The 11,650-nt window shown below is 44.4% G+C and overlaps 1 protein-coding gene across 1 annotated transcript in view; it reads right to left on the bottom strand.

Moving 5' to 3' along the window:
* PLEKHH1 (pleckstrin homology, MyTH4 and FERM domain containing H1) overlaps positions 1-9,461 on the bottom strand; it is a 42,407-nt gene extending 32,946 nt beyond the window's left edge. The window contains exon 1 of the mRNA XM_065872112.1: positions 9,336-9,461. Coding sequence (XP_065728184.1) covers positions 9,336-9,461 — 126 coding nt within the window. The remainder of the gene's footprint in view (positions 1-9,335) is intronic.
* Positions 9,462-11,650: the final 2,189 nt, after the last annotated feature.

Consider the following 11,650-nt stretch of genomic DNA (forward strand, 5'->3'; position numbering starts at 1 on the left):
TGGTGTCTCTGCCCTCATCAGAAACACCCCTAACTAATACAATTACTGGGAGCATTTAATTTTTAAGAATACAATGAAATACTGAATGGGAAGGCTTTGGATTCTTGACCAGTTTCCTAGACTAACCTTCATTAATTTATTATTTTTAGCTTTTTATTTTATATTGGGGTACAGCCGATTAACAATGCTGTGATAGTTTCAGGTACACAGCAAAGCGACTCAGCCGTACCTACAGAGGTATCCATTCTCCCCAAACTCCCCTCCCATCCAGGCTGCCACAGAACATTGTGCAGAGTTCCCTGTGCTCTACAGTAGGTCCTTGCTAGAGATTAACCTTCATTTAGATCTGACATCTGCTCTGTAGCTCAGAACACATATGATTTCCATAGGAAACGATCATTCATATTCGTGACTTTACAGATGGAGAAACCAAGGTAGAGGGATGAATAGAATGTATTTGAGTCCTACCTCCCACTTGGGCATTTCCATTTGTGTCAAGAGTGATTAATAACACTGGTCAGAGGCAGAAATCACTCTGTCACTGACAACATGGTCAGTATTTTACACCCCCAAGGTCTTAATATTAGACATATTTTAAGGTATACTATCAGCGAAGCAGATGGAAAGGCGCCCCTCGGAGCCTAGGGTCTCCTCCCAGTCTTGGCCCAACAGACACCTGGTCCTCCTTGCTGCCGACCCTCCAGCCATTCTTATCTTCTGGGCAAGGACACTGGAGACTCAAAGCGTTCTGTATTCACCTTTATGCTAGAGTATTCTCTTTTCTCTAAAGCAAATTTCTGAACATTAAAACTATTTGGAACATCTGGAAGTTTTTTAAAAGAGAAGAGTACAATGACCATCTATGTATCCATCACTGTGCTCCAACAATTACCAACATCCTGCCATCCTTGTTTGAAGAGAATATCTTTAACATCACGTTTCCCTCTGTTTTTATGAAAACACATTTTCTCCATTGCCACTGGAACACTCCCGGGGTGTCTATGCCGGAATATCATGGTTGGGGTTTTCAAACTCTTCTTTTAACCCCAGCATCAACACTTCTCGTGATGGCAGATCATTCCTTATGCTCACTTAGAGGGCCACACCTGGACCTCTGAAAAGCTGAGCTACTCGCAGGTCCCCCTTATTTGGGTTCTGTTTCTCATTTCAGAGGGTTCCCTAGGACCGTGTCCTCAGCTATCCTTTTAGTTTGTGGGTCTGGCTGAGACATCAGCCAAGGCGGTGTCAGGTTTGGGCAGCTGACTTTTAGGCAGGATCTACTTTCACCAGCTGCGACTTAACCTGAGACTCGTAAGCCACCCTAGAACAGGCTGCAGCGACCTGATGAAATGCACTGGGCACCAACCTGGTATTTAATCCCCATGTCCACAGCTCCTTGTTACACTCGGTGATGCTGTGAAATACTGGCCCCAAAGGCAGCAGGCACCCTCTTGCGCTCCCAGCACAGACCTGCGTGCTGAGTGGTGGTCTGAGCCCAGAGCCACGCCAGGCTGGGTCTCAGCTATCCCTCTGAAAAGGGTTCAACATCCTTACCACTGCTTTGCACCGGCTGGAGAGAATGGAACAGGTAAGTCTAAGGCTCTGGAGCCCGACTGGCTCCACCACAGTGTGGCTTTAGATAAATTCTTAACCTCTCTTTGCCTCAGTTTCCTCACCACCTCCTAGTATCCACCTCCTAGGACGGCTGTGAAGATCACAGGAGATGCCTCATGTCAAGCTCACGTGTACAACTTGGCACTAACTGAGCAGTTCGCAGCTATAAGCCACTTGTTGGATTTTCATATACAAAGATGGCACTTAGGATCAGGGTCAGCTTGCCTGGGACAGTCCAGTGGTCACCTGTCATCCAGAATAATTAGTAATAGAGCCTTCTTTTCTCTCTCCAAAGTGTCCCGGTTTAGATGATAAATTACCTGGCCATCCTACTTATGATCCATCTACAGAAAGAATGGCTTTAAGTCAGAGGTTGCCAACTATTAGCCTACAGAGCATCACGCAAGACCTACAGTGCTGCGGGCATTGAGGCGACACAGATATAACTAAACAAGGCCACTTGCTATGTGTCCAGCACTGGTTAAAGCACTTTAGGTGTATCAACTCATTTAATCTTCAACGCAATTCTAGAAGGCAGGTCCTATTATTATCCCTGTTGTACAGATAAGGAAACTGACGCAGAGGGGTTAGGTAACTTGCCTAACGTCACACAGCTAGGAGGCGGAGCCGGGATTCAAACTCAGGAGGACTGGCTCCGGAGTCTATTATACTCTTAGCCACCGTGCCCCTCACATCCAAATCTCACGTCCCGTGAAAACCCAGATTCCACATGCAATCCCCGATTTCCAGCTTCTCCTGAAAACTCAGGAGATCTGGACACACTAGGATTACCTTTTCTCATGGCAATACCTGGCTTCCTCCTCAAGCTGTAGCACACTGCCCCGAATCCTCACTCATGTAAGTTTAGTTACCTGCAGGCCTTTGAGACTGCAACCCACAGTTTTAGCCGTTAAATGGTTCTAACTCTGTTGTAATAGAAGACAATGATTCTCAACTTTTTGTTTTTTTAGTATCAAATCTTTTGTTCAATTGAAATCATATGCTCATTCCCAAGATAAAACTGGGGGGTCGCCCTGCTGTCTGAGTGCAGAAGAGGCAGGAAAGAAAGGACTCCAAGTCTTGTCTGTGGGTCCACTGCTCCCCACCCCCCCCCACCCAGAACCCCCTCTGAGGCTCAAAGGGCTCAAGGCATCCACTAGAAGGACAGGTGAATGAGCCCAGGGACATGGCCAGGGCAAGAGTTCGTGGCAGTAGATTTCACACCCTCAGGGGCATAAGGATTCACATGGAGCTTGTTACAGATTCCTGGGCCTTGACTATAGAGGTTTTTATTTAGCAGGTCTGAGGCATGGACCCAGGAATGTGCTTGAAAAGAATATCCCAGGTGATCCTGATGCAGGTGGTCTACAGACCACACTCTGAAAAACACTAGATTGGCCGCTGAACACAAAGCAAGCATCCCAGGGCAGAGCCCCTATCGGCACAGGATCCTTCTCGAATGGCTTTACAGGAGTACAAAGCTCTAGCAAGACTATGGTTCCTGAGAAATACTATAGTGGGTCTTATTAAAAATGGGGGTTAGGAGAATAAAAAAATTTCTCTACACACACATACGTATGTACTCATACACAGTGAATAAAAGTTCTAGAAGGCATCTACTCCCAAAGCAAATGGGATCCATCAGCAAGGAGATCTTCTAAGGCTGATTCTGTGATGACTTTATGCAGATTTTATTTCCAACTAGTCATGACAGCCCTAGTATTCTCCTTTTATAGTACCTGGCCTTTTCACAAATTCTGAGGTATTTAAGGATATGTTTTTCTGGGCCTTGTGTTCTATCAGCACGTTGTGAAGCTGGTGTCTAAACTGAATCATCGCCTCTGTATAATCCGTGGTCAGAGCGGGGAGAAGCAATAGTCATTGTTCCTTTGTTTAAGGACTGAACTGAACCATTTATACACTCCAAAAAAAGTCCTGAAGTACAAATTTTTGGTATATAAATATAAAACCGAGTTACTGTATTTCAAAACATTGGTTGGAGAAACTAGTAAGGGATTCTAGAAAAAGAGGAAGTGCACACAGTCCCACCGGAACAGGCTTCGGGAAGAGGTGCCTCAGTGAAAACTATTCAAGCTCAAAAATGACGGATGTTTTATTACGTAATGTCTTCTCTTTAATAGATCCACTCAAATCCCTTTTGGAAGCAGAGAGGGAGTAAATAAATCAAAAAATTTTAACTTGTTTTAGTCCTAATATTGATGCCATGTATTCATCATGATACAAAGCTCTTTTGAGGATAGACAGTATACTCCCACTTTTCTGATGGGAAAACTGAGGCACAAGTTTAGCAAGAATGAACAAAGTCCAAGGGACTTTTAATATCCAGCTCGTAGAAGAGCATCAGTTTTTAGATTGATCTGACTACCTCTGTGACTTCTTCAACCAAGAAGAGCGCTGGGGAAACGGTTCCCAAGAGCAGACAAGATGTGAGCTCTAAGACATGAGCCATTCCCTCAACTTCTGTGCTGGATGGAAAGTGACCCACAGCTCACCTGGCTTCGGAATGGGCGGCCCGGGCAAGGGCACGTCAGACCGTGACAGGTGTCCCAGCGGAAGCAAGGTCTAGGGCTGCCTCTTCTCCTCATCCTTCCTGCCCTCTCTCACCCTTAGGTGAGGGATTATCCTGTCTCGAATGGCAATTCCGCAAGAGGGAGTCAGGTACGGGCAGACTGTGTGGTGGGGAAGGAAGAGGGCTTGCTTCCAAGCCTTAGTGGCCAGTGTGCAGTACCTGATCCCAGGCAGGGCCGGGCCCCTGGGAAACACACAGGCTTGGCCTGCCCTATACGACCGCCTGCAGCGAGTGAGCGGCCATCTGTCATCCAGGTAATGCAATCTCCACGGGCGGCCGGGCGGGCTGTGCGGAACGGCAGAGGTGGAGGGGACAGGCGAGGGCGGGGGCTGGCCAGAGGGACCCAGCTGACCTGGCTCACCTGGGTGCAGGTGGGTACTGATGATGACTAACTAGGAAGTTCTGGGAGCAGCAACAGAGACGGGGACCAGGGCCCGGCCCCGGCAGGAGCTCTCCTGAGAAACCTGGGTCATCTCTTCCTGTGACCTGAAAGTTACCTTGACGTATTGGGGAAAACCTCTAATGAATTGCTAAACCTGGCCTACTGGTTTGGGGATGACAGCAGGTGACAGGCACAGCCCTCACATTGAGAAACATGGTGTTTACGGCCTTAAGGTTTCCTGCCAAGAGGTCCAGTGTCAGGCTAATGTCCCAGCCCTCTTCCCTACTTAAGTCTCCCAGCCCATGATTCCTAGTCAAGATTTCTTTCTCTCCCCTCCCACACCGCCAGGCTCTTCTGCCCTGTGTCTATACACTTCTCCTTTCTTTACCCAAGTCACGCTCTGAGCCCCCAACATTGTTACGGGAGGGCATTCTGGTTACTTTGATGGTGAGCAAATACAGTCTGGAAGAGAAGAAGGGGCCGATATTATAGAAGTTCAACCTACCCAGACCCAAGGGGCTGTGGAAGAAGAGGTGTTTGTTTATAATGTGTTTGAGGCCCCTGGGGAATAGAGGAGGAAGGCATTTAAAAACATTTTTCTATCATGAAATATTTCAGGCCAACAGAAACATGCAGAGAATATTTTTTTTAAAACATGTATCCACCATTCATCTTGGTCAAATCTTAATTTTTGTCTTCTCTGCTTCTGCTGTTCCTAAGAAATGGACCACAACAGACATGTGAAGCCTCCAGTGTACCTCTCTCCAATGTTACCCCTCTCCTTCCAAGTGAACTTACCCTATGCTTGGCTGTGTTTACATTTTTGCCTCATTTGTATACACCCCTAAACAACAGAGAGTACTGTTTTGTGCAGGTTTTAAAACTTTATATAAACTGTATTGTTCTCTCTCTATATCCTTCTGATCTTTTTTGTTCAATGTTGGTTTTTGAGATTTATTGACCTTATACATGTAGCTTTACTTGACTCATTTTTAACTGCAATGTACTATTCCATCGTACAAATACACTCAACATGGTTACCCATTCCCCGTTGATAGACATTTAGAGTATTTCCAATTTTTCATGCATCATTGCTGCAAAGGACATTCTTGTATAGGTCTATTTATGACCAATATATTTGGATTCTTTCTTTTTTTTTTAATTGAAGTATAGTTGGTTTAAAATGTTGTGTTTGGATTTATTGCTACCATTGCATTTTGTGCTTCGTATTTACTACTTTTTTCCTATACTCCTTTCTCTCTTCCTCACCTGGATTTAATAGACTTTATTCCATTTCCAGTAGCAGCTCTCCTGATTTGAAAGCTATATGCTCTATTTCTATTTGTTATCTCTATTATTCTAGACTTAAAATCTAGACTTAAAGACTGCTATTTGTTCCCCACGTTCTGTTCTCCACTGCTCTTTCACACGAACTCTGACTTTTAACAGAGCATATCGTTATCCAGAATAAAGACGACACTTTGCAATCTTTCCTGCAGCCTGGTATAACCACATGAATTAGTGGCCAGTGGGATGTGAGTAGAAGGAATGAAGGCAACCTTTGGCCCGTGCTATCAAAGGGAAGGAGCTGGAATGTGGACATGAGGGTGAACCACCTTCAAACATGTAGCAGACCTCCCCCCAGAGCTAGATTGCTTATGTCTGGAATGTTACATGAAAAGGAATGGATTTTTTAAACATATATACTGCTTGGTCTTATCCTGCTTCCTAAATCTGAGGCTTTAAGTCTTTCACCAAGTTTGGGAACTTTAAAGCCATTATCTCTTTGAATCATGCCTCTCTTTCACTTTCTTCTCCACTTCTGGAATCTCCATAAGGATCCTGTCATTCTGGCAACCACATCTCAGCCTGTGTCTTCATCTCTCTATGCTGCCCTCGGTCTATCTTTCTGTTCGTGAAGTCTGTCTCACGTGGTGCCTAATCTGACATTAATCTATCCACTGAACACTTAATTTCATTGCAAACATTTTTCATTTCTGGCAGTTCTATTTGGTTCTTTTTCTCATCTTTTTGGATGGTGTCTTGTTCTTGTCTTATATTTTCAATTACTTTATTATGTCTTCAATAGTTTTTTTTGGTGGGGTGGGGCATACCACGCAGCTTGCAGGATCTTAGTTCTCCGACAGGGATTGAACCCAGGCCCTCGGCAGTGAAAGCACAGAGTCCTAACCGCTGGATCGCCAGGGAATTCCTTTCAATAGTTCTGAACGCATTGATTTAGTGTGTTGCCAACGGTTCTATTATTAGAAATTCTTGTGGTGATCGAGTCCGGTTGTTTGTTGCATACGTGGACTCTCACTCACTGTGGGTTATTCTCCCAAGTATTTAGTCATCGTGGATCATATATTCATCTTCACTAAGGACGTTATTTTTCCCTGTGGGGATCCTGTGTAATCAGGGCTGAGGTCTTGTTCCTCCAGAAGAGGTTCTGTGTCTGCTTCTACAAGGTCTCTGGGGTTATCACTGGCCCAGAACTTCATGTTCCTAATCCACACAGATAGTATAAATTCTCATGTTAAACCCCTAACGTCATCAGGCTCTCGGGGAACAATGTTCATTTTCTTTATTTTTCTTTTTTCTGCCCAGAGCCTTGGCTAAGTATGAGAAGCTGTTCTGTCATCTCCCTGTGCTAGTGGGTGATTTTCTTCTCCTTGTGCACCTTTTTATTTCGTGTAAACTCCTTTGATAGTCCTGACTTTACCTGGGAAGTTTCAGTTTCAGCTCCAGCCTCCAACTGGCCAGACCTCATCTCTGTCTCCACAGATGTTAAAACTCAACCTTGACAGTTGCGTTACTAAAGGGAGGTCACACTCACCCGTCCCAACTCAGCTGCCAGTGTTGAGTTCCACTCTGGTTTTTCCTCTTCATTTTGCCCCCTGAGGATTCCTCTCATTTTTTTTAGTACACAGCTCTGCACTTAGAGGGATATTTTAAATATTTAATCTAGTATGAGTAGGTGTCTCATGGTGGTCATTTTTAGGTTATTACTAGAAACAGAAGTCTCCTGGCTCTGAGATGTGCTTTAGACTAGCTGGCTGAATCAATCCCTTCTTATCCCTTCCTTCCCTCGTACACCTCCAATTCCATACACAAGACAAAGTTCTCAAATTTGATAGTGTACAAGACCAACTTCTGGGCGCTTCTGAAACATACAGATAATTAGCAGCACGAGACTTGCATCAGGAGGACTGGGGTGGGGCCCAGGAACATACATGGTTAACCAGCACTCTAGCTTTCTGGCATAGGGGGACCCAGGACCATACCAGTGTCTAAGGTTTATTTCCCTTTCCCCGAGGTGGCTGAATTCTACTAGCAGTACCTGAACCACACCCAAAGGAACCCTGCCGGTCTCCAGTCTGCAAAGCCTGAACTAGGAGACAGCAATGCCAGCACACCCAAGGTTCATGAATTCTAGTCCAAGCTAGTCTAGGGCCACTCCCCTCAGCAGTGGAAGGGCAGAGGTGATGTCAATGACTGGTCTTCTTGGACTCCAGGTTGTGGGGTTGTCAAGAAAACAGGTCATTTATGCAGGCTTTATTCATCAAGACTTTGGCATTACTTAGAGGCGGACTGAATTTTACTTTTGTACTAGGAAAGAAGGGTTTACTAGCAGATGGCTACTGCAAACAAAACTATAGACAGAATGGTTGATTCAATTAAGATATATATATTTTAGTGTAGGTTGCCACTTTCTAGATGGGTTATGCTCCAAAATGCCTCTGAAAACAGCCGTTTAGAATGTATCTTCCCATGGAAACATTATGAATAATGGTCAGTTTCCCAGCCCAGCCCACCCAAACCTGTAAAGATAATAACTGTTCCCATTTAAAACCGATTCTATGCCAGAACTTTTATATATGTCATCTGATACAATTCTCAAAATGATTCCGAAAGGTAGACATGTGTGTCCCTGCCTGAGAAGTGAAGGGACTTGCCCACTGTCACGTAGCTAGGAAGTGGCAGAGCCAGGCAGGTCTGGCTCCAAAGTCTGTATCATTGTCACCAGAAACCAGCCTGCCTTCCACAGCTCATAATCTTAATAGAGGGTGAGCAGCAGGGTGGGGATATCCATTCTTCTCTCCTAAAATATCTTCCTTCCCCACATTGAGGAAGAAATGTTAGGGGAATAATAGAACCTCTGCTGTAGACACACGTGACTCAAGAGATGATGCACGACCATGAAGAGCTGTATCATTTCTCTGGTGTGTCATATGGAGAAGCAGAGCAGGAAAGGATGCAAGATGACACATTGGTCAACTGCTTAGAATTTGGTCTTTGAAAAAACAAACCACCTTGGGTTTCATTTTACAAGAATGGAAAGCACCTTATTAAAAGTTCACCTTCCTGCAACAGAGAATAAATAAGCCCTGGAGATCTAATGTACAGTATAGTGAATACAGACAACAATATTGTAGTATAATCATCAAACTTGCTAAGAGACTGGAACTTAATTACTCCAACCACTAAAAAGAAATGATAATTATGGAATACGATAGACGTGCTAATTACTGCTACAATGGCAATCATATTAAAATATATAAATGGATCGAATTAACATGTACACCTTGAATTACACAATGTTATATGTCAAATATATTTCAATCTATCAACCAATCAATCAAACCGCTCAGAAAAAAAAAGAAAAAGAAAGTTGGCTTTCCCCAACTCTCCCTCTCTGACAGTGACCTCTGCAGGGACATTAGAGGCTGCCTGCTCTCCAGGACTCACCTTGTCGGCCAACAGTTCCCTTATCTTGCTGGCCTGCAGGCGGAACCGGAATAGCTGGCTTTCCAGGGCCAGGCAGCGCTTCTGCCAGTCCACACTGGTCCGGGTCTCCACCTTGAGTTCTGCCATGATGCAAGCAACTTCTGGAGATTCCAGGGAGCCCTGAGGGCCAGCACACAGAGAGGGGAAAAGATAAGTAAGTGTGTGAAGAAGAGTTCTCTGCGGAAAGGAGGAGGAGACCAAAGGAGGACAGAGGAAACAGGGCGGGGGAAGGTAAGTGAGCCTGGCTCTCCCTCTGTCCCATGGCCAGCTCTCTGAGCTCAGCATGTCCCGTTCCATCAGAAGGTAGCTGCGCAACCTCAGGAAATCACAAAACCCAAGAAACCACAAGGAGAACCTAGTCTCATTGTTACAGAAGTGAAAAGTAAGGCTCATTTGTTTTTCATTCAACTATCCATTTAACAAAAATGTATTCATTCAACAAACATCTATGTGCCAGACACTGTTCTAGGCACTGGAGATGCAAAGGGAAATGAGAGAGGTCCTCTTGTCTTTTTGAAGAACTCTTAGTAAAGTCTAATTGCAAAATTACAGTGTAGTCGCAATTGCTAATCAATATGCAGATAAATGGAAGGAGAGAAATGGAGTGGACTATGCTGGGGGGAGGGTGTTTAGGGAAGGCTTAAAGTGGGTAACAGATTCATCCATGATCACGTGGCTAACTGGAGGCAGAACCCTGGTTCCCTGAGTACTGATTCTTTACAACTATACAAATTTTAGATGGGAAAAAATGGGACGAAAATGTAATGCTTCAAATTTCCTTGACAACTTTCTATTTAGTTGGGATTTCATATATTGTCATCAAATCATCCTGTTTTGGAACGGATTCTCACTCTTTCCTTTAAGTTATAAAATGCAAATCAGAAAATTGGTAGATATTTTGCTGTAGCCTCTGGAGAAAACCACAAGTCTTTAGAAAACACTTTAGACAAATTCAGAACAAGCCAAGGAGACACCTATAATATTTCCAGGCAGGGGAATTTACCCAGATGTCTCCTGAACATATTTTAGAGAAAAAAAACCTGGGTCGGGGATGAGAAAATGAAGAAGGATGTATGAGTGTGTATGAGAAGGGAGACACAGGCGCAGAGGGGGCACAAAGCAGAGAAGGGCCGGAAGACACATCCACCACCAGGACTTTCTAAATCCCCCTTCCAGGGTGCTATTAATAATTATGTTTGGCAACAAGCATAAATTTGGTCTGTCCCAAACCATGACATATGGTCTCCCTACTATCAGGTGATTTTAAAGAATAATTGTTAATTTTCTAGATTGATAATATATTTTTTATTTTTATTTATTTATTTATAATTTTTTAAAAATTTATTTATTAAAAAAATTTTTTTTGCCCACGCCATGGGCCATACAGAATCTTAGTTCCCCAACCAGGGATCAATCCCATGCCCCCTGCATTGGGAGCATGGAATCTTAACCACTGGACCGCCAGGGAAGTCCCTATTATTTATTTATGTATGTATTTTTTTTTTTTTTAAGTTAATTTAGGTATTTATTTTTGGCTGTGTTGGGTCTTCGTTTCTGTGCGAGGGCTTTCTCTAGCTGCGGCGAGCGGGGTCCACTCTTCATCGCGGTGCGTGGGCCTCTCACTGTCGCGGCCTCTCTTGTTGTGGAACACAGGCTCCAGATGCGCAGGCTCAGTAGTTGTGGCTCACGGGCCTAGTTGCTCCGCAGCATGTGGATCTTCCCAGACCGGGGCTCGAACCCATGTCCCCGGCATTGGCAGACAGATTCTCAACAACTGCGCCACCAGGGAAGCCCTATTATTTTTAATTTTTTAAATTTTTATGTTTTTGACTGCTCCGTGCAGCATGTGGGATCTTAGTTTCCCGACCAGGGATCAAACCCGTGCCCCCTGCAGTGGAAGCAGGGAGTCTTGATAGTATTTTTTAATGTCATCTGTTAGAGATACATATGGCTTACAGGTGAAATGATATAATGCCTCCGGTTTGCTTTAAAACACTTCACCGTAGGAGGCGAGGAGCTGGAGTGGAAGGAGATACATGCAGTAAGATTTGTGAAAATGTTGATAATTTTTGAAGCTGGGTTATGTGTGTACTGGTCTCTCTACTTGAGTATATGCCTAGAATTTCCCATAATAAAAATTTGTCATTAGAGAACAGACTTGTGGTTGCCAGGGGGGAGGGAGGGAGGGAGGGATGGACTGGGAGTTTGGGGTTAGTAGAGGCAAACTATTACATTTAGAATGGATAAACAACAAGGTCCTACTGTATAGCACAGGG

Source organism: Phocoena phocoena, chromosome 2 (genome assembly GCF_963924675.1).
Source record: "Phocoena phocoena chromosome 2, mPhoPho1.1, whole genome shotgun sequence".
NCBI classification, from domain to species: Eukaryota; Metazoa; Chordata; class Mammalia; order Artiodactyla; family Phocoenidae; genus Phocoena; species Phocoena phocoena.